This window comes from Euprymna scolopes, chromosome 13 (assembly GCF_053919585.1).
Source record: "Euprymna scolopes isolate OS-2025 chromosome 13, ASM5391958v1, whole genome shotgun sequence".
Classification (NCBI taxonomy): Eukaryota; Metazoa; Mollusca; class Cephalopoda; order Sepiida; family Sepiolidae; genus Euprymna; species Euprymna scolopes.
The window spans coordinates 44,807,905-44,834,153 of NC_136494.1; the positions used below are offsets into that span (position 1 = coordinate 44,807,905).

Consider the following 26,249-nt stretch of genomic DNA (forward strand, 5'->3'; position numbering starts at 1 on the left):
TGTTCAATTTTATTTCCTTTTGAGTTCGTGACTTTACTTCCCCATAAACGTAATGTGCTAGTTAAAGTCTCCTAGGAGGATAAACAGTGAAGGTAGTTGTTTTATTAAATTTTCTAGTTCATTTTAATTCATTGGTTCATGAGGGGGAGATATATTGAGCAGATTGTGATTGTTTTGTTTAATGTGACTTGAGTTGTGATTGCTTAGAGATTTGTTTTGACAGAGAAATTACTTTTAGGTATGTCATTCCTCACAAGAATTGAGGTGCCTCCATTAGTACGAAGGCTAATTATGGAAATAGTTGTATTGTTCATAGTTTGGTGTTTTGAAATGGTTGTTTTGTAGGGAGGTTTCTTGTAAGCAGACAATGGCTGGGTTGAAGAGTGAAATGAGTATAAGAAGTTCGTTATAATTAGAGCTTATTCCACGACAATTCCATTGGATGGTTTATTGTGTTTTATTTTTATCCATAAAGTTATTTACTTTTCCTCTATTTTCATCTCTTTAGAGGTAAATGTTTTGTCTTTTGTCAGAGTTTGTGTCTTTTGTGAAGTGTTTTGCAGAGTTTTTTCTTTTTTTTTTTTTTGTTTGGATCTGGATATCGATCTGGATCTTGCTTGGGATGTTGCTGTTTTGGGTTCTTGTTCATTTTTCCATCTTGATTACTTGTGTTTTTTGTTTGTTTTTATCCAGGGTGTTTTCGGTTTCTATTTATTCTAGAATTTGGAATTTATTTTGAATGTCTACTATTTGGTTTTCTTCTTTTCTGGAGTGTTCTTTCATCATTGCTTATATTTTTTTTATTAATTTCTGGTGGTTATTTTTTTGGTTTCTGTGATATTTTTTTTTTACTGTTTCTGTTGTAGATGGAATCTTACTTTTCTTTTTTGGATTTGTTATTTCTATTGTTTTGTTTTCCAGATTTGAGCATTTTTCTTTTAGACTATTTTGAAATTCTGGCAATCCTTTAATGTTCATCAGTTTGTTTATCAGTTCCTTATATTTCATTATATTCGCATGGTTTAGTTGTCTTTGTTGTTGTCTCAGCGTATATGTTGTCTTTCAAGTATGTATCAACTATTTTTGTTTTTTTTTTGTTCCTGTTATACTTTACTTCCTTTATTTCTTTTTCTTTTTTATATGTTGTACATATTTTAGAGAAGACCGGGTGATCTTTGCAGTTAACGCATTTCACCTCATTTATACATTCTTCTTCGGTGTGGTCAGGCTCTCTGTTGCCACATTTTCCAGATATTCTTTTTCCTTTACAGACTTCTTTATGATGTCCATATTTTTGGCAGTCGAAACACCTTAACGGAGCTGGAACGCATTGGTCTACTTTTATGTTTAAGTAGCCATGTTGATTTCTTTGGGTATTGTTGGTTATTATTTTATTATGTCCTTTTACGCTGATATGGACGTGGTTGATTACTCCTTGTTTTTCCTATTCGGTTTTTATTTCTTCCTCTGTTGCTAATGATAGCTTAAAGCTTCAAATCGCTCCTTTTGAAGTGTTTAATCTTCCATAGAGAAAAACTTTGCACTTATACTCATGGAAATTCTTCATTTTAAGTAGAGATTAGTTACTTTGACTACTAGATTTCCGTCTTTTTTTTTTTTTTTTTTTTTTTAATTATTTTTGATTTACTTTTTGTCGATAATATCTTTTCTATAAGAAAAGGTGACATGTTTCCAATTTCATAATTTTTTATTAACTCAATAACTAGGAATATTGGGAAGTTTCCTTCACCTATAGATGATATGGTTTTCCTAGTTTGGGATTTTGTTTCTTCATTTGAGCTAGGTCAGAGTCAGAGGAATGGTTTCTTTTAAGGGTTTTGAGGGGAAATTATTTTTTTTTCAGCCATTTGGGGTTTATTTTTCATTAACCATGCTCTCTACCCACCTCGGAGTCCAAAATTGGGACATAATTTGCTTTGATCATGTCGGGGCTACGTAGAGGATATACTCTTTTTGTACAAAGATCTCAAGCACTTTATTTCCTGTTTATTATGTCCTAAAAATACATATGTTCAGATGGTTTGTCGAGCTCTGGTCTTTCCAATTGATTGACCCTTGCCACTGCCTTCTTGCACTTACTTGATTTGCTTATTTTTGATAGTGGGGGAAAAAAGATGTTGAAGTACCTTTGAGTTTTGTTCTTTGTTATGCTAGTTAGCATTTTGGGTATAAGTGCTAGAGCTTGGCATGATTGGCAGAAGGTTGCATATTATTGTTTAAAAAAGTGGGGAATCACTTTTTTATATTAACTTTATTTAAAATGTGCACCGACTTTATGACCACTTTTTTTTGGTGGGTGTAGGGGGGATTTTTTTTTTTAGGTGTAATATTTATTGTGGCCTGGTAGTCAATACAAAATCTACCTTAAAAAACTTGTTTTCTAGAATTTTTTGAGTGTGCTGAAAACGAATATTGTATTTAAATTTTCTGTAAATGAGTATTTTTCCGGGTATTAAGCTAAAATATGCACTTCTCTTGTACGATACATACATATATATCTATATTTATATCTATATATCAATACTCTGAACATTTTTTGTGCTGAAAATTACTTTGGAGTATCATAATAGAGTTTCAACTTTTTTGTTTGTGATGGAATAACTTTGTTAATGTCAGGTTTTGAAAACAGACGCTTATTTTATTTAGCAAATAATAGAAATTTGATTTCTTCAATTTATTTAATGATTCAAATAAAACAAGAAAAGGTAAATTACAAAAAATAATTTTATTTTACTTTCCTTTAATGACTATTCATGAAATTATTCATTAAGCATTTTTAAATGAAAAGAATGACTCAAAACAAATATCAGCCATACCATTCACTCTGTGAACCAATGTTTTATTTTATAAATCAAATTAAAAATGAAGTAGAGTAGATAAGTCAATATAAGATATTAGCTAATCCTGCCTGGAATTGCTCACAAGTCTTGGTTGACCTCCAAAATTCATTAAAATAAGATTCACAAATATTATAGGAAGTTGGTATACCTAAAGAAATATACAACTTTGCAAGCAGTATACATATGTATGTATATTACAGTTTATAAGAAACAAGATTTGGTTTGTAAACAGTAAAATTCTTAGGTAAATACAACAACTAAATATAAATTACCGTTCTCTTTCCGTAATCTGGTAATGAATTTCTTGGGAGCAATGGTGCCAACTTTTTTCTTCTGTGTGGCTATGTTGTAAAAAAGGTCGGCAAGACATGTTAATAACGTTTCCTTCTTTTGATTCTTCTGTTGTTGCTTGTATTGTAGAACTTTTTCTCGAAACGGACGGCAGAAGTAGAGTGCTTGCAAGACAGAGTTGCAGTAACATGTATTTCCAAACTGAAAAGAAAACAAATTTCATTAATGAATAATGGAAATTTCAAAATGTGGAATTTTTTAAAAACGTGCTTTGAGGAAAAGTAGGAATCCTAAGTCTCAAGCCTTGGTAGAGAACTAATCTAAAAACACTGCCAATATGAAAATACTATTGGTAAAGTTTGAAAATACTAATTAGCTAACATGTGCATTAAGTTGTGAAAGGGAAAGCAAGTTTACAGAAAAGGATTAAAAATAGCTCATAAATAGACGGGCCATCCATTGATCAACCTCTGTTATTACAATATTATTATAGATTACAAAAGCAGAAAGATTAAATCATCAAATAAGCTTTTTGAAGAGGAGTTGTTTCAACTGGAGTGAGTCATCCTATGCCAGATATGGTTTGTACATGTATATAATTTGCATAATCTGAAAATAAAGGCAATTCCATTGTATTATGTTTTGCTATGATACGTTTCCATTTGACCCTTTGTAACGTTGTCCGTGGACCAACACACGTTGTGTGCAGTTTCAGTTGTAAAGGAGACCAAATCAAAGAACAGAAATAAACTCTGACCTCCTTTTTTGTTTTGTACAACAACATTTCCTCATCATCTACATGATCTAGAATGTTCTTCACATCTCTCACAAGATCTCAAATGTTATCTTGTCTCTTACAAGATCTTTGTCTTTCTTTTAGTCCTTTTTTCCCTCCACCAGTGATGCCATTTCTTATACATTTACATAAATGCATCCGTGCTATGTTACATCTTGATTTAGTGTAAAGTCTTGTGATTTTGAATATTTTTTCTTCTATCGGATTTGTTTGTGTTTTTTTTTATGGTTTTTATCGTGCTATACGTGTTGTATAACTAGCATTACAAGTTGATTTTTTTCTTTTCAGATAATTGTTATTTTATCAACTTGCATAAAAAGAGCTATGTAAAAGATGCTTAAAACCATTTGAATTATGCAAATACCATCATAGTTCAAAAGTTATGAGAATTTTAAGTGCCAAAATTTAGGCTTTTCCGTGGACATTATTTTTAGAAAAAGTGGGCTAAATTATGGACTTAAACAAGTTAAGAAATTTGATAATTTCATCACCATTTATTTATTTTTTAAGCTATTCTCATGAAACTTGGCACTCTTATGTAAAAATGTGTGCTCTTTCTGATTATGCAGTCAAATTTGATATCTCTTTACTATAAGCCATGAATTATAAATTCAGATGTACAAATTCCAATTTTTTTTTAAACTGGCGCATGGTATCATACAGTGGGTGTCTATTCATGAACAAAACTAAGTATTATAGTGGTATTTAAATATAGCTTTATTGAGATCAGGCATTTTCCTGCCTCCTCACCAAAGGAGAGCTTGATCTGGATGTAGCCATAGAATGCCTAAACAGCATTCATGGCCGGTATACTACTTCCCTCAAAGAAAAAAAATTGAGTAGATATGAATTAATCTCCGAAATAAATTGAAAAAAATTTTCATATAGATTTTGGATTTCTGTAAAAGATGGAAATTCTCATAGTCGACCAGAATTTATGCATTTTGGGACCAGTCCAATTTTCAATTTTGTAAATCCTCCCTATCTGGTCCAAAATATAGCCCTATTTTCTGAGATGCAACCATAAATCATACTCTACACGAATCCTTGATGTAGCTTTCACAGTACCAGGAATCCTGATAAGCAACAACTATATATTCACCAGTTGATGGTAATTTTTGTCATTTCTATTCTGTTGGTTTACTGAAAATTCAACTATGTAAACAAAGAAATAAAACTGTAATTTTTTTAACTTGTTTCCACCTTAATATTTAAAATAATTACTTTTTAGGTTTTAGGGTATGCTGAAAACAAATATTGCATTTAAATTTTCTGCAAATAAGTAGTTTTCTGGATATTAAGCAATGTCATTTCTTATGTTATCGCTGGTGGCCATCTTGGTAAGTGCAAGCGTGCAAACCTAACCCCGAGAAACTATGCGCAAACACACGTACCAAGATGGCCACCAGCAATAACATAAGAAATGACATTGCTTAATATCCAGAAAGCTACTTATTTGCAGAAAATTTAAATGCGATATTCGTTTTCAGCATACCCGAAAATCTTAAAAGATAGTCATTTTAAAGAAAAATGTTAAGGTGGAAACAAAGTAAAAATTTACAAAATGCATTGAAATTCTTTATCGAACTGCCTAATTATTATTATTATTTAGATATCTTCAGTTAAAAAACAACGGGCTTGTTTTACAGATTCGAAAAAATGGTCTTGACAATGAATTAAAAATAAATTCAAATTTCACAATATATTTTATTTAATTGTTAGGTGGAAGTACAGAATAGTTAACAAAACATCCTTCTTTCCCCATGTTAAAAATGCGTTTCTAAATGATAACGTTCTTATTTCAGCATGGTAGCATAAGTGCACAAGTACCTTTTATTTGTTATATATTTGTTTTTTTTTGTTTGTTTGTTTTTTTAAACACTAAAAAACAATTGCATGTACTTAGTACATTTTGCTGTTTTTTGACCGTTTTTAGTACATGTGTACTACAAGCGTTAAAAACAACAAAATAGTATTGTTTGGAAATCAAATTTGAAAAATTTGACAATTTTTAAAAATTGACAAACCCAGAATAAAAAAATGAAACTTTTTTCTGCTTTCGTTTTGAAAGCAGAAAAAAATCAGTTATCTATTTTTAAGCGAATACAAACTCGTTAATATGTCATCGTTTCCCTTTAAGCGATTTGAATTTTTATAAGATAACATTTTAAAGAAATTTCAGCACAATTAATAATTATCAAATATTTACATATTATACATGAAACTAATTCTGAAACTATTATCAATTTTGAAATATTCTTTGTGAACTTTGCTCAGTCGTAACTTTGCTTCCTGTGGTCGTAAAAATCAAAATCAAACACCAGTAGAAATGGACTTCTTTGTTTATATAGCCTGTAAATTTTCAGCCATATCCAATCAGATTTAACCCCACACGTATGTATTCAAAAGTAATGTATGAAATGTAAACATTGAAAAAACTGTCCCTTTTTGCCGTCATAATTTTTTACTGTATTAAGAATGCGTTTCTAAATGATAACGTTCTTATTTCAGCATGGTAGCATAAGTGCACAAGTACCTTTTGTTTGTTATATATTTGTTTTTTTTTACCATTAAAAAACAAACGCATGTACTTAGTACATTTTGCTGTTTTTTGACCGCTTTTAGTACATGTGTACTACAAGCGTTAAAAACAATAAAATAGTATTGTTTGGAAATCAAATTTGAAAAACTTGATAATTTTTTTTAAATTAACACACTCAGAAGAAAAAAAAATGAAACTTTTTTTCTTCTTTCGTTTTAAAAGCAGAAAAAAGAAAAGTTTTCTATTTTTAAGAAAATACAAACTCGTTAATATGCTGTCATCGTTTCCCTTTAAGCGATTTGAATTTCTATAAAAGATAACATTTTAAAGAAATTTTACGCACAATTAATAATTATCAAATATTTACATATGAAAATAATTCTGAAACTATTATCTATATGAAAATGGATGATATATACCGCTTTATCTCATCAATTTTGAAATATTCTTCATCAACTTTGCTCGGTCGTAACTTTGCTTCCTGTGGTTGTAAAAATAAAAATCAAACACCAGTAGAAATGGACTTCTTTGTTTATATAGTCTGTAAAATTTCAGCAATATCCAATCAAATTTAACCCCGCGCATATGTATTCAAGAGTAATGTATGAAATGTAAACATTGAAAAAACTGTCCCTTTTCGCTGTCATAATTTTTTACCGTTTTTTCATTTTTAACTTGGAGCATAAAAATATTGAACGCATAAAAGAAAAATAAACTAACATTATTGAAATGCTTATTCTATTCTCTTTTCATCAATATAATTCTTTTAAAAATTGACCCACAAATAAAAAAGATATGACTTATTGAAGCACATTAGGTATGTAATATTGCCGATGTCTACGAAAATACAGCAATACGCTTGTAATGCTTGTTATAACTGAGGCGTTTCATTCATAATTTCTGTTTCTCGTCCATGTCTGGATTTAGACTATATGACTTTTCGTAATGTTTAAATTTGGGTGAGGACTGTTTATACTGGTTTTGTCTGTGTGTTTGTATTTTCCATACAGCAAGGTTGTTATTTTTTTAGAGATCTTAATGGTCTTGATTTCAAAGGATTTGGGTATTTTGTAGTAGTTTTTCTACTCGAGAGCCTTGTGATGATATTAATTGTTACTCTTGAGTATCTTTTTGTTGTGTAGCTAGGATTTCGGGATGAAGATTGTTTAGATTGTTGTGTGGATGTCTGAAGTTGTTATGTGAAGGTTAGGAGTTTGTTTGGATTCATAGGTAACAGTTTTGGCATTCAGAATTGGAAGTGGCTTGCAATGGTCGAGTTACTCTTGAGTAAGGGGGGCTGGACGGGCATTCTTGACAATATTTTGGGATTCTGGGAAGGAGATATTATGAGTATATTTACTTTTTATTACTTTTTTATTTCTACAATTCTTCACAGCCGAATGTTGTTGACAGTTTATACATTTCAAACGTTGGTATGTGGCTTCCTAATAGTCAGATTTGTCCCCTGCACAAGTTTTGCATAATTTCCTTCTAGTACACCTGAACATCTAAGACGATTAGGGATATAGATATCTACTTTCGTTATGATGCAACCAATCTTAATTTCTGTTCGAGGTTTGGGAGAGTTTAGTATAAGGATGTATGTATTGGTGTGTAAGGGGTATACATCCTTTCACAGCAAGGTTGGACCTACAGCCATTGTCCTAATTCAGATTTTGTAGATCTGAAAAAGGGCTGACATGACCAGCTCCGTCCACCCATCTAGCCAATGTGTTGCGTTGGGAAGTGGGGATGCTAGACTGAACTCCAAGTCTTTCAACCACTAGGATCCCATCCTGAGGCATCACGGGTCACCACCCACAGCCAACCCTATTGAGGGAGTTTTACTTTCTGCATGAAGGAGGAGGCAGTCAGCATATTCTGATGCCCCACTAACAGGGCCAGGTTTCTTGAATTTTTGCTTCAGGAGAAACAGTTTGTCAAAAACATACTAAATATTGCAAAAAATATCAAATTAATATTAGAAAAATACAAAACAAAAAAAGAATGGATATTCTTAAGATAAAAATGTTTTTCAAACTAAAACACCTGGGCAACATCGGGCACCCAGGCTAGTTAAAAAGTGAAGTTTTTATGATTGTGGCAATAAGTGGATGTCAGTTCTCACATTGTAGAAAAGAAAAAAATAATAGAATCTGAAATTTAAAACGCAGAAAAAGCATGTGGTAAGAAAATTTGTAAACATGAAAATTAAGATACAAATCTTAAATTTCAGTTTAACACTTGTCAATAATAAATTAATGTGGATAAAATCGGCACAACAATGCTAATAACTTAAAACAATGTTTCAATTAAATTGTAGGTGAATGCTAATTATCATTTTTTTTTTTAATTTAACTGAAAACATCTGTCACAAATCAATCTTGAAACCTATTTGAAATGGATTTTGTTTGATATTTTAATTCATGGAACTTCCCAATAAACATGATTTGTAATGTAATCCTGAATTTTTTATGAATTAGGACAGAAAATTTAAAACTTGAAAAAAAAATTTTCAAAACATTTTTTCTGAATTTAATATTCGAATACAAAAAGTTATCCATAAAATTCTTGGGTAGCTTGAAAAATTGAAAAACAAAACTGGAATGCTTTGAAAAATTAAAAAACAAAACTGGAATGCTTTGAAAAATTAAAAAACAAAACTGGAATGCTTTGAAAAATTAAAAAACAAAACTGGAATGCTTTGAAAAATTAAAAAACAAAACTGGAATGCTTTGAAAAATTAAAAAACAAAACTGGAATGCTTTGAAAAATTAAAAAACAAAACTGGAATGCTTTGAAAAATTAAAAAACAAAACTGGAATGCTTTGAAAAATTAAAAAACAAAACTGGAATGCTTTGAAAAATTAAAAAACAAAACTGGAATGCTTTGAAAAATTAAAAAACAAAACTGGAATGCTTTGACAAATTAAAAAACAAAACTGGAATGCTTTGAAAAATTTGGACTTAAATAAAACAGATGATAGTTCCTATGCATGTTGATTAATAAACAGAACAAAACAATTAATAAACTGAACAAAACAATTAATAAACTGAACAAAACGATAAACAGAACAAAACAAGTGTTTAAACACTTACAAATACAGATTAACTAGTCCTGAAGAGATATTTTAGAATACTCTCAAAACTATTAGATGTAGGTTTTATAAGAATATTTCTCTGTAATTCAAAATATTAATTTGAAAATATTTCTACAAATAATTTAAAAACTAAAAGATATGATAATTTAACCTATAAAAAATAAAGATTTAGTCAATAAATAACATTATTCAACAAGAAAAAAGTGAAACAAAAATGAAAGATAAAAAGTTTCTTATATAAACATATTGAATCAATGCATCTTTAAGTTGGCATAGACAATTTCTAAACAGACATACACAGCAAATTGTCATCAGCATTAACTATTTATATGAATTACATTTGCTTTTCAAGAGGGAAGAGGAGGATGGAGGCTATTTTCTTCATCAACATTGATATTTATATTTCCACTTTGTGGTTTTGACCGATGTGAACTCAGATTTTCTTCAAGAATATTGTTCATTTACAGTAATGTTTTATTCCTCTTATTAAATCGGATTGTTTTAGATGATCACGATTAATGCACACAAATAATTAACATTTGAATAAAAACAAAGAAAATACTTGAAAGCCAAAAGACAAACCTAATAAAAAAATATCATAGCTGACAAGCATAATAGTCAAAAGAAAATCAAATAATTTATCTAAAAAACATAAAAAAATATCATAGCTGACAAGCATAATAGTCAAAAGAAAATCAAATAATTTATCTAAAAAACATAAAAAAATATCATAGCTGACAAGCATAATAGTCAAAAGAAAATCAAATAATTTATCTAAAAAACATAAAAAAATATTTGAATTAGGAAGTTTTTAGTTTTGTGTTTCTAAAATATATCTTTTTAGATTTCAATAGCTTTTCGTAAAGAAATGAAAAAATGTTAAACATGGTTTCATATAACTATGTAGATTGTTCCAAAGGAATATCCATAGGTAAGCGACAAAATTAGTCTCAAAATTTAAACAAACTTTGATCATTTTCAGACACTCTAATGACACTTAACAAAATTAAACATTGAGCAAGTCCATAAGTTCAGTTATGCAAGTCCTATTTTCATTACAGTCAATGTTTCTGATCATTTGAAAATATTTTAAGGATTTGACACCTTGTACTTATTGAATATTACAAGGATGTCTCAATATTTAACCTGTTATACTGAACATTATTAGCATAAAAGTTAAAATAGATAAAAATTGTCTTTTTATAAAATCATTTCAGAAATGAAATATGCAGAGGTGGAGAAGGATAGATGTGTAGATAAAAGGAATTCAATGAAATGATGAATTTAGTAGCCAACTAACTTCACGGCTTATTTTTGATGATGTAGTAACAAATTAATTGGACACTGTCCAGGGTTAATCAGTTTGATTGATTTGTTTGTTTAGGCGTGGACAGTGAACATAATACAATCTTTGTGAAACTTCACAAAACAATAACAGTGTGTTGTGTGCTTTTAACAGAAACAAACCCCAGAAAATGATATAAGAGGAAAACACTTACAGTTCTGTAAATTCCTTTAAAAAAAAAAAAGAGCTAAGTATGCAACTTCAATGTGTAACAGAAATAATATTTTTAAGCAAATATTTTTTTAATCTCAGAATCAACCATTTTACTAGTTGTACCTGGTCATGCGTTACTGTGACTTAGTGGTAATGAAAAAAAAAAAAGCTGAGGGTTACAGAAATGCCCCCCCACCCCGAACATCCACACAGGACATCTTGTTTTTCTTTTATCACGTTAATTCCATTGATTACAAATGTAAAACTCAGGAGTTAAAAAAAAATAAAAGAAAATTTTTAAAAATATTATTTTTATCGTTGAGTTTGAGGTTTTTTGAGGGGAAATGTGACAACGGGAATACCCTGGCCCAATCACCACAAAAAATACTTCGCACCCATTAAACTTAAACATTGAGATTCGAAATGAAATGAAACGTCAATTATTTATTTATTTATGCATTTGTTTAACTATTATTATTATTGGCTCACAAGGAGTTTTTACACAGGTCATCAAATATCTCATTGAAAACAACCTGTGGTGTTCCCTGGAAGCAGTGTGACAAGTCTCCCCAGATTTCCAGTACTCTCCACCTCTTTCGATAACATTTGCAAATAAATTTGCATTATTGCAACAGCTGCTTGCCACTGATTATTGGTCTTCACTGGAATTTGAGAGGCAATAAGCCTCCCCAAGGTCCCAGTTCTCTTTGCACTTATACAGCGGAGGTCTGGTCAGTGCTCACTTCTTGCTCTTTCCTTCTCCCTTAACTCTACTTGGCTATTCGGTCTCACTCTTTTTTGGGGGGAGGTGGGAGCGTGATGAGGGGGGGGGTTAGAGAACTTGGAGGTATGCAGCTTCAATGTTCTTGGTTCCATGTAGCACTTTATATTTTGCCTCAGCAGCAGTTTGTCTGGCTTGCGCTTGTGGCTCATGTGTGTTAGTCTCCACATTCAAGGGTTTTCCTTAATATTTCAGCTGTTTGCATTGTTGTTCATTGTATTTTTCCAGTCATTCCTCTGATTCCAATTTCTCACACTCTTTCTTCAAAGTTTTTCAAGATTGTTTCTAGTGCTCTTACTCTTATCGGTATTGTTTTGATTTTCTTCATCTTCCATATCCCTTTCAGCTCTCTGGCTAGCCCTGTGTATTTGTTCGGTTTCTCTTTTTCTTTGATATTCACCCTGTGGTCAGCTGGAACAGAAAAATTATTATTATATATTTTTTAAGATTGTTTTATTTGCTGCACTTTTCTTTATTTAGGCACGCATTTACCAGGAAAACAAAATTTTTATTTCTAGTATTTTTTCCATGCGTACCTGCATTACTATTTTGGGTTCTCCTGACCCTTATGTCTCCCAAATTTTAGTTTGCTAAAATTTTAATCATATGATTACGGTGTAGCGACAAAATAAACCATTTATTTAATTGCTGTTATGGATTTAGCTAAATATGATATTAAAAATCATTTTGTTGGTACTTATGCACTTATGTTACTGGGTTGGCGGATTTTTTGTAACTAATCTGAAGTTTCACTTTACAATTTAATAAACCAAAAAAGATAAGGTAAAACTTAAATTTATATACAGGGATAATTATTTTATTATATATATTCTTGGTGGGGAGGATTGACCTAGCGACATAAAGAATAAATGCACAATGATTTAAATTTGTAATTATAAAAAAAACAAAAAACAGGTAAAACTTGCGGTGGATGCTCGGTTTTATGGTTGTTATAAAAATGGAACAGAAATTTAAATTTTATTCCGTTTTAATCTTTTTTATTTTACTCCCCAAAAACGTTTTGTTCCATTTTTTTTTTATTGTTCTCCCCAAAAACGAAAGAATAACATTCAACAAGCGTTCTATATATATATATATATATATATATATATATATAAACAAAAGTTTTTTTTTTCTATAAAAATAAAATTTTATAAAGAAAAACGAAATAACTTAATTTTTAAACAAAAAAAAGTCAATTTGGTACACCTTTTTGGTATTTTTTTTTTTTATATAATTTCAACTCGCCATTCACATTTTCAGTAAAAATGCTATATCTCTGTTAAAACAACAACAAAAAAAACCAATGAAATTTGCCATATTAAGTGTACTTTTTGTGCAAGAAATCTGAAATAGCACTGAAAATCTCCAGAAATTAATGGTTTTTAAGTAATCTGCAGTAAATGCACATAAATATGCCACAAAACTATAAAAAATTCCAAGTATCCACTAAAAAAAAGTTAGAACTTAAAAGTTAAATTGTAATACCTTTTATGTACAAGAAACTGAACTCTAATACTAAAACTGTTTAAAAATGAATATACTGCAAGATTTCTTTGGTATTATTGTAGACTAATCCCTGTTAAATCGCTCTATCTACTTCCTCAAAATATAATTCTTCCTTTTTTAGACAATTACATATCAACACATTGAAAAATTTGGCAGAAATTAAAATATATCTACATAGATTTTAAATAATAATAAAAAAATGATGTAAAATAATCTTAAGATTTCAGAGTCATTCTAACGTTTTAGGGCAGTTAAGCAAACACTATTTTTTCTATGCGACATAAATTCTGTGCATTTTTTTTTAAAGATGATTATGTGTGGCTTTAAGAAGGTCATTGTAGGATGAGGTTTGCCACTAGGACTTCAGGTTAGTGGTAGGGCAAAGGACAATTATGTGCGAACAACCTGAAAACTTGTAAGAAATATAAAAAAAAAAAAAAGCAATTATTTCAGAGTGAGGAATTAGTTACAGATATAAATTTAATTTAAAATAATCCATTTCCAGGCCATTTTAGCGTTTTAGGGCAGTTAATTTATTTTTCTAAATGGCCAAAATGCAATCATCTGGCCTCCACTGTCAGGCATTGTCTGACAATGGCAGGTAGTGGAAGTCACTGGCGATTATGATCATTGTCGGCCTCCATTGGCCTGCTCTGAACTGAAATTGTCCGTCTTCAACTTTTGAGCATTGGCATCCACTGGATACCTGTGGCAGGCAGTGATGATTTTTTTTTTTTTTTTTTTTGCATTTTCACCCCAAACAAGGCACATTGCCACTTTGTTGTAGGAGGCTACTATCAGGTACATAAGCATCAGGGGTACCGTGTAGGGAGTTGGGCAGCAAGATGTCGGTTCACGTTACACTTGAACTTCTGCATGTCAGTACAGTTGGGGAAGCAGGGACCTGGAAGGGAATTCCAAAGTCTAGCGGTTCTGGGGAAGACACTACTGGAGTAAAAGGCTCTCTTACATCTATGGATCTCTACTGTGAAGGGGTGGGATTTTGCTGTTTGTCGGGGGTATTTACATCGAGGGGGCACAAGTGCTTCAGTTCTTCAGAGCATTCACCATTAAAGTACTTGTAGAACAGGCAGAGGGATGCAACATTTTGTCGATGGGACAGAGGCTGAAGTTTAGATGACATTCAGGACCTATCAGATTGGCGACTCTCTTTTGAACCTTGTCTAGGAGGGAGAGACTAGTAGCAGATGCACCAGCCCAAATATGATAACAATAATCCATACATGGGCGAATGGTGGCCTTATAGAGGTATAGGATACTTTCGGGCGTTAATAGCTTTCTAGCACGGTAGAGAGAACCCACCTTTTTCGCAGCGGTCCTGGCAATACTCTCAATGTAATTGTTCCAACTCATGTTTCCTGTGAACGTTAGGCTGAGGAGTTTAAAAGATGTACTTTCAGATAAAGACTCATTGGCCATTGCTATTGGTGGTAGAGAAGGTTTCTTGTAATTATTAAAGCAAACAAGTTTAGTTTTGGCAGCATTGAATGTGACCATCCATTTTTGTCCCCATTTCACTATGGATCGGAGGTCATTCTCTACTTTCTGCCATTTCTTTAGATATGTGTTCATTTGTTTTCCTGTTGTGTCTGTTATAGAGCGTGGTGTCGTCAGCATATATACCCATCTCACAGACAATTTTGTCAGGGAGGTCATTTATGAATATTAGGAATAAGAGAGTCCAAGGATAGACCTCTGAGGCACTCCCACATTTATATCATATTGTTTAGATGTACGACTGTCAAGGACAACCTGGATTTTTCTCTTATCTAAGAAGGATTTAATTATGTTATGTATTCTTCCAGTGATACCGTAGGATCTAATTTTCTTGAAAAGACCCTCATGCCATACCCTATCAAAAGCCTTAGATATATATATATATAGAGAGAGAGAGAGAGCTACCGCTCTACCCTCCCCAGCTTTGTCCAGTGAATGGTATATATGTTCGGAGATTACAGTTAGGATGTCTGCTGTGGAATGAGCTTGCCTAAATCCATATTGTTGGTCAGTAAGAAGTTTAGCATCTGTAAGGTGATGGACTAGAGCTTGGTTAATTATGGTCTCAAATATTTTGGCGAAAAGTGGGAAGAAGCTAATGGGGCAATAATTTACTGGGTCTTTCGCCAGAATTCTTGAAAACTGGTACTACAGAAGCAGTTTTCCAGCATGCAGAGAAGCAAGATTCATTAAGGCATTTGTTGTAAAGTTTGGAGAGAACTGGAGCTACTTCGGCGAACCACTTTTTTAATAGCACAGCCGGGATGAGATCAGGTCCACATGCTTTTGCAGTGTCAAGATTTCTTATGATAGCATGCACCTGAGAAGGGGTGATTTTCAGATCATCTAGTGTGGCTTCTGTCCGCAAAGGAAAGTCAGGGAGGGGGTGGTTAGCAGGGTCCAGTGTGGAGCTGGAGGCAAACCGACTGGCAAGAATGTTAGCCTTTTCGGTTGCTAAGCAAACAACCTCATGATTGTTGGAGAGTGGGGGAATTGTTGATTGCCAATTATTTACTACACTGTTGTAGATTTTCCAGAAGTCATGGGTTCCTAATTTCTGTGCTTCGGTGTGTTTTTTGGTGGTTTCAATAAATTCTCTCTTAGCTGTTGCTATTTCTTTCTTACAGTTATTTCTGGTCGGTTAAATTTGTGGTACGCATGCTGCCTTTGTGCTATGGTTTAGTTTCTCTAGTCAAGGGGAGAGTGTTTTGAATGTAGACTCCAAGCCTATGCATATGTCTGTCAGCGTCCTGTTAAAGTAATTAGAGGAGATGGAGGAGTGTAGGTTAGTCTCACTTAGTGCTAAGATATCCGGGGTGTTTGTTAGGAGAAATGCTTCAACATCATTTAAATTAGTTCTAAGCCCACGGATGTTCGTAAATGCAAGCATCAAGGGAGAAGGCAGGTTGGTTTTGTTTGAGTTTTGACCTGGTTTTAGCGTAATTTTTTAATGTACTGTCATTTTTATTTTTAAGAGTTTCAGTGTAGGTAAGGGGTGCTGAGCAAGTGGTTATGCAGAAAGCTCTTAACCTTCGCATGCTGACCGATCACTAAACATCTATACATTTCTACCCTTAAGTCATGCACTAGTTTGTTCTTAACCAGGTAGATACTTACTAACTACAGTCTGTACTTAGATTTACAGCTATCTATATTACATAGCAATAGCTTTCTCTTCCTTAGCTTTGCAATGTTGAATACAAAAACTGAACCGATACTCTGTAATGCAAAATACAACTTCCTGATTTATAAATAAAAACTGAATATATCCTCACTAGAAATGGAAACATACTTAATATCTACAACCTCCATTTATTCGCATCTACTGGAAATCTGCCCATATATCTATTTACTGTATTATACATAATGTTGACGACATAGCATATAATTTACTTCCACTTATACCTGTACTTATCAAAAATGATGTTACTTGTATCTATTGAATATACGTATTAACCCTTCTGTCATCTTAAATATCTAGAGCTTGTACAACAATTTTAGTTAATTTGTAATATCAAGCCATTCTGTAACGCATTATCCTATTCCTAAGCCAACATAAAAATAAAAAAGAAGAAAATTTTATTTATTTATTTTTTTCTCAATTATAAATTTAAAGGAAAAAAAACATTAAGCCATATTAACTCCTTTCAACAGACCTGTTTGCAAATATAGCTGTATCCACTGCATGAACTCTTACTTACCCCCTCCTCCAGTAACAAACAATGAAATAGCAATGTCCCATAATCACTTTGAGGAGTATAATTTCTCAGTAGATATATAACCTTTGTAAACTAACCCAGTAACAACACTAACCACCCACGCGGTGTCGCAGAAATACCTGGATTAGGACCAGGTGTGAGGCAAACCCTCTCAGTGCTGATGGACCTGTAGATCTTCCCAGGTGATTTGTCTAGGAGAAGGAAAACTCTAGAAGCTAAACCTAAGGGCTGGAAGGCCTCTCCAGTCTTGGATGACAACCTTCCTAGAGCTGGTGACTCAAACAAATTACCGGTCTGCAAACCTAAACCGCTTAAGGAGTAGATAGGCACTGTCTATCGCCCGGCTTCCATACTCCTTCTTTATCTATTAGCCAGGTGTAGAGGTCGAATCACAGAGAGTTGACAGAAACACTCGGTGGTCGATCTTGTTTCCTAACTAGGGCAATAATGAACACCGTTTTTCCCCACCCCGACACATCCCATCCCTTTAACTGGGCACTTGGGAGTGCTGGAATGCCGTAATGCCAATGCAAGCAGATTCGGTTGACCATCATCTGATGGCCTGAGGGTACCGGATAAACAGTTCCTGGCTGCTGTTCCCGACTGGGAGTACAGGGGCCCTAACTATTTGGTAGCGCTTAGAGCGGCTGCTCCATCAACAGTTGTATAATATCAGGATGTTTGTAGTGCCATGTCGCGCATAGAAAGGGACCCTGCACTCATCCCTGGTGGGCTATCCTGAGGCCACAATCCTAGTAGATGGAGGGACAGCTGATGGTCTGCTTGTGTTGCATGTCTGATGATTACTGACATTTAGTGCCATTTTGAGTCTCTTACTTGCATCTATTAATAGACATGGGCTACCTTTTTAACTGCCATTGTCGGTTTCCGCTGTTCAGTTTCGGCCTCAATTGGATTGCTCTGAAATCAAATGGTGTGTCTTCAATGGTGAGCACTGGTAGTCATAACCGTTTTTAGCTGATTACTTGTGTTTGGTCAATCATGGCGAGAGTTGAGCCTTATTGAACTGCTCTTAAATGAAATGGCCTCTCTTCAGTATTCTTGTACTGCCATCCATTGTATGGTATTGATATCCAGTGGTGGGCACTGGTGGATATAAAGGTGATTGACAGTGATTTTCAGGTGGTTACTGACACTTTTAGACAATGGTAGGCACTGGCTGGAACTAGCCGGCAAACTGGCTGTCTACAATTGTCAAACACTGTCACTGAGTGTTGGGCACTATTCTCGTCTTGTTGGCTACTGTCACTTCATAGCACTACCACTGCTGTTGAACACTGCCGTTTCAAGTTGATTACTGCTGTTTTTAAGCGGTAACTGATGTTTTGATGTAATTACTTGCAGATAGTAGTGTATACCCACAGTCAGTGGTAATTACAGTTGTGCAGTGGCGAGTAGTTGCTGCCTTTACTACTGATATGCTCGTTGCTAAAAGGTGAACATGACCAATGTGGTATTTTTTTCCCAATGTGAGCAAAGCAAGGAGCACATTATACCTATGCAGAACATGGACTATTTGTTAGCTGTAATTGGAAAATTAAATGTAACTGTATATAGTATTGTGTATGAAAATGTAATCATTTTAGTTAACAAAATCTGTCATTATTTTAGTCCATATTCTACATGAGTATGCAATTGGACAATGAATAGGACGACTGCAAAAAAAAATAAAATATAAATAAATAAATATACTCCCCATCACTCCAAAAATCCATAACATCTCCATATATATAATATTTTGTTTACAAAAATTCCCTCTAGACCAGAGTACCGTAGGTTTTCCACAACAGATGTCGCATACAAACAAAGATGTCACATACAAATTTATGTCTAGCCACTATCTTATGTAACTTTAGAACAACATTTTAGATACATTTAGTCATTATAGTAAAATCATACATTTCATCCTACAAGCAACACCATCACAATTGCAGCATCTTTAGAGGAAGTAGTTCTTATTTTTCCCCCTAAATATTGTCCTCTTACCCCCCCCCCCTGTCAAGACCGGGAGGAAAAATATACATTCTACAGATATTGAGCTTACATCCATCGTAACTGGATCATAAACTCAGACATAACATAATCTTTTCATTTCCCCGATTGAAAAATAATAAATTCTCCCTTCTCAAATTCCACCCATTCTCATTGGCTAAGAGCTTACAATTTGATTATTCTGCATTTTGATTATCTTAATACATAAACGAATGCTCCAGAATTCTTCAAATATTGCGGTATTCTCTACAAGAGGCAATCGTTTTACAAAAAAATAAACCAAATACAAACATAATCACTGCTCATAAACAGAAAATTAAATACTGATACACTGACCTATGCACACATTAACAACAAACCACTACATCCCCCCAAACAAAAACAAACCCTAAAAAAAAAAAAAAAATGTACGAGTACCATTATTTTGTGCTTTCCTAGCAGCTTAACGAACCTTACACAATGCTACTTTTTATTTTATTTTACTTTGTCTTATAACAAGATGTATTTTAAAAACTTTTTAAAAATTTAGTTTTAATGTGAGAATATGGACGATTTAAATTACTTACATATTTTCCTACAATTATCTACATTTCTATCATTTTACTTATCTTATCTGCATTGGGTTTTGACTATGCTGATTAAGAAAATCTCATTTATAGTTGGCATATAATAGTAGTTTTTGAGATGACACTGCACATACATTACCTTTGTTTACGTTTTTTATAAGTAAATTTTTACCTTACCTCCACTTTTCTTTAAAATGACAACTTATGTAGGTTTTCAACTATGCTGATTAAGAAAATCTCATTTATATTTGGCAAATACAAGTAATTTTCCAGATATAAAGATCTGCACTTTAAATCAATGGCTGCCAGATTTGTATGCATGCATGAGCAACAAATCTATTTCTATCTGACCGATACTGCCGCCCGCCCCAATTTTTTTTGTTCGTTTTATGGTATTTGCAAGTGGATATCCTGACAATGATTATCAAGGTTAAATTTGAGGCAAATATTTTGACCCCCCCCCCATCTCACAAAATGGAATGTCTATTCCGATAGCCATACGTAACATGGAGAGGTTGAGAGTGTCGATTCCAAAAGCCGTTCTTAACATGGAAAGGTTGGGGGTGGTAATTCTGAAAGCAATTCTTAAATGGAGAGATTGGGAGTGCCCATTCCGAAAAACGATTTTAACATGAGATTATGTATTGGGCAACAACAACAACAACCATACTTTCATTTTTACAAGGGAGTAGGCATGCTTTCACCGGGCAATGCCGGTTAACATGTCCTGCTAGTATATATATATATTATTCCTCAATTGGAATTTATTTTGAGATGAGCATTATATGTTAATTCTATTTTTATTATTTCGGACTATTAGTCTCATCTTTATTAGTTGTTGTTTTTTTTTTTTGTTTTTTTTTTTGTTTTAATCTTTTTTTATTGGTTCACAACGTTTCGGCCAACTTCCTCTGATCGCCCTTCGGGGCCCGTGGCGCAGTTGATAGAGACGTTGAATCTCTACGGTTCCAGATGAACATTGTCTGAAGATAGCGGTTTCAATCCCACCCAAAGCGTGCCAGAGGTAATTGGTAAAAAATGTGGTGAGACGACAACAACTACGGATGGCAGTGATGGCTGAGAATGCAGTTAGGAGATTCGAAGTTCCTATCCGTCGCGGTTACCACCTGACGAAGGCCAGAGGAAGTTGGCCGAAACGTTGTGAACCAATAAAAAAAGATTAAAAAAACAACAACTAATAAAGATGAGACTAATAGTCCGAAATAATAAAAATAGAATGTCCTGCTAGTGTAAAATAAAGTTGAAGGAAAAATTAGAAAATGCTTGAATAAAAAACTTTGTTAAATTCAAACTGAAATCAAAAAGTAAACAAATCCAAAAAGACATCCTTGTATACTGGAGTAAATGTAGTTTGGATGTGCTCGTTACCAAAAACAATAAGGTAAAAAATGAATTATTAATGAAAACTTTACGAAGACAATTAATGAAAATCATGTTTTACTAATAGTTTCAAAGTTATGTTTATTATGAGAAAAGGCGCTCTGAAGAGAAATCTTAAGTAACGAAGGTAAAAGTTGGTTAGGGATGCTGTTGTTAAGGAAATCAGTTATGTATACAATTGTTACTGAAATCTCATTTTGAAGACGATAAACGGAAATCGAGTGTTGATAAGAGTTTCAAAAGGTAGCAGCCAAAAGCTATCTCCCATGACACGTTTCGTAGTTTGTGCTAATAGTAGCAGAAGTAGTAATAGATAGACATGCACACACAAAATACGTTTGCTTTCTTTATTTCTCTCGCGCTGTCTCTCTCTTTCTCTGTATCTTTCTGTCTAACAAAAGCGTTTGCAGTAATGTTAATGTAAGAAGCATCATGAATGTGTATGTTAAGCAAAAAAAAAAAAAAACTCGAGCCCGTACCGCGAAAGAGGAAAAGAACGGGAAAAAACCTGACGTCTTTGCGGTTACGACCACTGCCAAACCTGAAGTGACTCATTGTTAAGTTTTGAGACATTGTGTTGAACAAAAATGGTGGCGTAGTTCAGATCTTGGAGATTTTCTGAATTAATCGCCTCATTATAACTTTCTGGTGCGCTGTTCAACGAATAACAGTCTGGTCTTTTTCGCTCTCTTATTGGGTATCGACATGTCTGGTTACTATTTTCGTCAGAAGTTCTACTGTAATTGTCATTATTAATATTTTCATTGTGATCGATTAAGATGCTAGGTAATATTTCACCTTTTTAATCCACTGGATCGCCATTTTTTAAATTTAATGTATCGTTGAATTTTACACATCTAACCCTTTTTATGGCATTTTGAGCTGCGAAGTAGATTAAGTATGCCGGGCTATTTTTATCATAACCTACGAAAGTACCTTTTTCGCTTTTAGTATTTAGTTTACTGGGGTTTTCTATAAATGCAAAACAATCAGAACCAAATAGATGCATTCTGTTCATTTTAGGTTTTACACCGCAAAATGCATCATATGGCGTTTTTCCTAGCCTCTTATTGAACGATCTATTTCTGATATATGCTGCTGCCATTAAAGCATATGTCCATAAATTATGTGCTAATTTCGATTCGATAAGTAGGCATCTTGTCATCTCAAAAAGGGTTTGCCATGCACTTTCCGCGGTGCCATTTTGGAAGGGGGAATACGGTGCAGATTTCTCGTGTTTAATACGGTGGTTAATTAATAGAAGTTCAAAGTCTTTACTAGTAAATTCAGTCCCATTGCCTAAGCGAATATATTTTACTGAACCGTACGGGGCAACATCAGCTAAATATTTCTTAGTGGCGAGGATAGTGTCGGATTTTTTTTTTAGAAAATAAACCATAATTAAACCGGAAAAATCATCAATAAAGTTCAAAACGTACTTTAGATTATTTCTCCCCATCGGGCTGATCGGACCTGCTAAGTCACAATGCACAAGTGAGAGAATTTTCGTAGCTTTTTTGTCTGACATTCGGCTTATATATTTTGTCATTTTCCCCTGTGCACACACATCACAATTTGGGAAATCGTCTAAAGGTATTATTTTCATGCCTTCGACTACATTTGGTAATTTTTTAATATCAGCTGTATTGCAGTGTCCTAGAATTTTATGCCAGGTTTCCAAGTCGTGACAGGCAGTTTTTGAGGGAACCATACTTTTTAAATAATATAGTCGGCCATTTTCTTTAATGTCAAATACAGTTCCATTGGGGCATATCAATTTTGACTTGTTTTGGCCAAACTTTATATTCGTGCCTTGTTTAATTGCAGCCTGCACGGAAAATATGTCTTGCTTAAATGTAGGTATGAACAGAGCATTTTTTAGAATACAGTTACAGATTTCGCCTTTATTATTTTTTAGGGATATTTTAGCATCACCTCTTTTCAAGACTATATCATTTATTTGACTACAGTCGGCAAGTTCGACAAAATGACTTTGTGGATTAAAGTTTGAATCAAAATTAATAAAATCAGATTCCTTAGTGATAACGTGCGCTGTAGCACCACAGTCTACAAGGAGATTTTTAACGTTTGTAGTATTGTCAAAGTTACATGTGAATAGAAATGTATGTTCTTCCTCAAAGTTCTCAACGTTTTTTACGGAGTCCATTTTAGAGCATTTATATCGACATTGGAAACTTTTGTGGTTGGGTCGTCCACAATTATAGCAGATAATTTTATTCTTTTTCTTGGGAAAATTACTTTTGGAGAATACGTTGCGGTGAGGTGCGTGATTTGGTGGTGTCTGCTTTCGAGAAGCATTTTTGAACTTCATAATATTGCTGGAGTTAATATTGCTGGAGTCCACGAGAATACGATTAGTCTCTTCGTAACTGCGCAATGCCATTATAAATTCGCTGAAATTTATGGGTTTTTCTTTCTGAGTTATAACAATTGTAAATGGTTTAAAATCGGCTGGAAGTCCCTTGAGGATCATTGGTAACCACGAGAATACGATTAGTCTCTTCGTAACTGCGCAATGCCATTTTAAATTCGCTGAAATTTATGGGTTTTTCTTTCCGAGTTATAACAATTGTAAATGGTTTAAAATCGGCTGGAAGTCCCTTGAGGATCATTGATATCAACAAGCTATCGCTTATTATTTCACCTGAGAGTTTTAAGGCATTGGCGGTTGTTTCTACCCTTATAACGTAGTCGGTAATCGTTTCATCCTCGTTACGTTTCAGAGACGTTAATTCTGTATATAGGGATATTATTTTCGGTTTCCCTTTTGATAAATAATGTTCTCTTAATATGTTCAATGCTTTCCTTCCATCATCCAATGCGTCTTATATAATAAGAGACAGACTTCTATCATCTAAACATTGAATCAGTTCTGCAAATACAGTTGCATTCTTTTCGAGAAATTCGGGGTCATTTGGATTCTCTGTTGGAGATTGTATGACTTTTGTGTAGTTTTTGAATCCTTAGATATCCCAGAAATTTTACCTGCCACAATTCGAATTTAAATTCCGATCCATCAAAGAAAAGATGGTGGCTGAGTGCATAACCTGTTAAGTTTTGAGACATTGTGTTGAACAAAGATGGCGGCGTAGTTCAGATCAGTAACCAAGATGGCGGCCAAGAATAATATGCGGTCTATGGCGTAGTTAACCTGTTAAGTTCTGAGATATTGTGTTGGACAAAGATGGCGGCGTAGTTCGGATCAGTAACCAAGATGGCGGCCAAGAATTAAATGCGGTCCGTGACGTAGTAAACGGTGAACTAATTGAATCCAAAATTTGACAATTTTTATAATAATTTTGAAGCGTTTTCATTGGTTGTTTAGCATAGCCGTTTTTTAAAAATGATTGGCGAATCCATTCGTCTCATACCCCCATTAGAAGTCAAAAACATTTTACACACGTTTAAATTAAGGCTAGACAATCGGAAGGAAAGGATGACTTTCGAAAATATCAGCGAAAAAAGTGACCCCCCCCCTCCCCTGCAGAAAAGTTGAAGGTTAATATATTAATGTTTTTAGGCAATTTTTCGATATCTGTCCTATGAAAGGTCAAACTTTTAAACGATACTGATCGTGGTAAAATCCGTCGCCTTTGTCGACAGTTTTAGGCACACATGCAAACATACATACATACATAAATTTATATATTGGTAACTGAAAATTTTCAACCCAAACGATGAAAAAGCTTGCCCTATCTCTGAATACCCTTTATGTCAAATTTCAAATGTTTAGACCAGAAATTGTCTGAGTAATTTGGTAGAGACTGCAGAGGTCAATCTTTTAAAAACTTTGACCCCTATTATGACTCCTTAACATTTATTGTTTTGGGCTCAAATCAAGTTATTACGTTAGATCCATGTTCAAGAAACCTATATCTAAAATTTCAAGTGTTTAGACCCAAAATTGTCTGAGGAGTTTGGTAGAATTCTCAAAGGTCAAATCGTTGAACTTTGACCCCTTAACAGCCAAATTTCTGCCGAAAACCGCTTACATAGATTTTTACAAATCTCACTACCCTGTATATCAAATTTCGAGTCTGTAAACTTAAAGTTGACAGAGTTATTGCGTAGGGAAATGTACACAGACACACAGACACATTCACTTTTATAGATATATAGATATATTCAGCACAGATGGACATGTTAAAAATATAAGGGGGGTGGTAATCATTGCCCGATGTAGTTTTAGCAGAATGAAAACGTGTCAAGATATGTACAAACTTTGTATTTTTTTCAAACATATCTGATGAGATGTAACTGAAAATTTTTAAATAATATAAAATTAAAAATTGTCTGGTTTATGTCGAAACAATTGTAATATCTGAAAAAATACAAATATGAAGTTATTCCTTGTTGTTTTTGGATTTTACCAGTATATATATATATATATATATATATATATATATATATATATATATATATATATATAGTATTATTAGTAATTCACTTTTTAGAAGGATGGAGAAAATGAAATTCAGAACATGAGGTTAGAAGAACGACCATGTGTAGGTTTTTATTTTTTTTAAATATTCATTTATTTAAAATTTTCGGCTTGCCAGGATTTCCTTTTTCTTTTTACTTGCCATGATGTCGTTTGCTTCTAAAAAGTGGATTACTATTAATACTACACATTTGTGCAAGAACCGGCATACCCATACCCACTGAATTGGACAATACACAATCATCATCTTTGACAAATAGACTGTGCCAAATGACATCATGGCAAGTAAGAAAAAAAAATGTATTATATTGTTTTTAAAAAAGTCCTGATGAGTGCTTTGTTATAAGCCGAAAATTTGAAACTTTAAATAAATATTTTTTTATTTAAAAAACTAAAAATTTGACTGTGGCCATTCTTCTAACCTCATGTTTTGAATTATATATGTTTCTTTATCTGTCTCTGTAATGGAGACCTTTGTGGAAATGTTAGTGTAAGGCACTGACGTAAAGATGTGTCAAAAATGTTATGTGTAATCAAATTAAAGAAATGGGATTGATATTCTGAATGAATAAAATGTAGTGGCCATGTTAAAGGGAATAAAGAAGCATTCTCTAGTGTTTGATAAATATGAAACCTTAAATGACACTTTGATCAACCAACCAAAATGCTGCTAGAAGTAAAAGTCAAACAG

At 33.2% G+C, this 26,249-nt stretch overlaps 1 protein-coding gene across 4 annotated transcripts in view; it reads right to left on the bottom strand.

Annotated features, from left to right (window-relative positions):
• LOC145292001 (ubiquitin carboxyl-terminal hydrolase 46-like) overlaps positions 1-26,249 on the bottom strand; it is a 184,516-nt gene that overhangs the window by 93,953 nt on the left and 64,314 nt on the right. For all 4 annotated transcript variants that reach the window (XM_080137982.1, XM_080137983.1, XM_080137980.1 and 1 more), the window contains exon 3: positions 3,134-3,353. In XM_080137982.1, the coding sequence (XP_079994108.1) occupies positions 3,134-3,353 (220 nt within the window). The remainder of the gene's footprint in view (positions 1-3,133; positions 3,354-26,249) is intronic.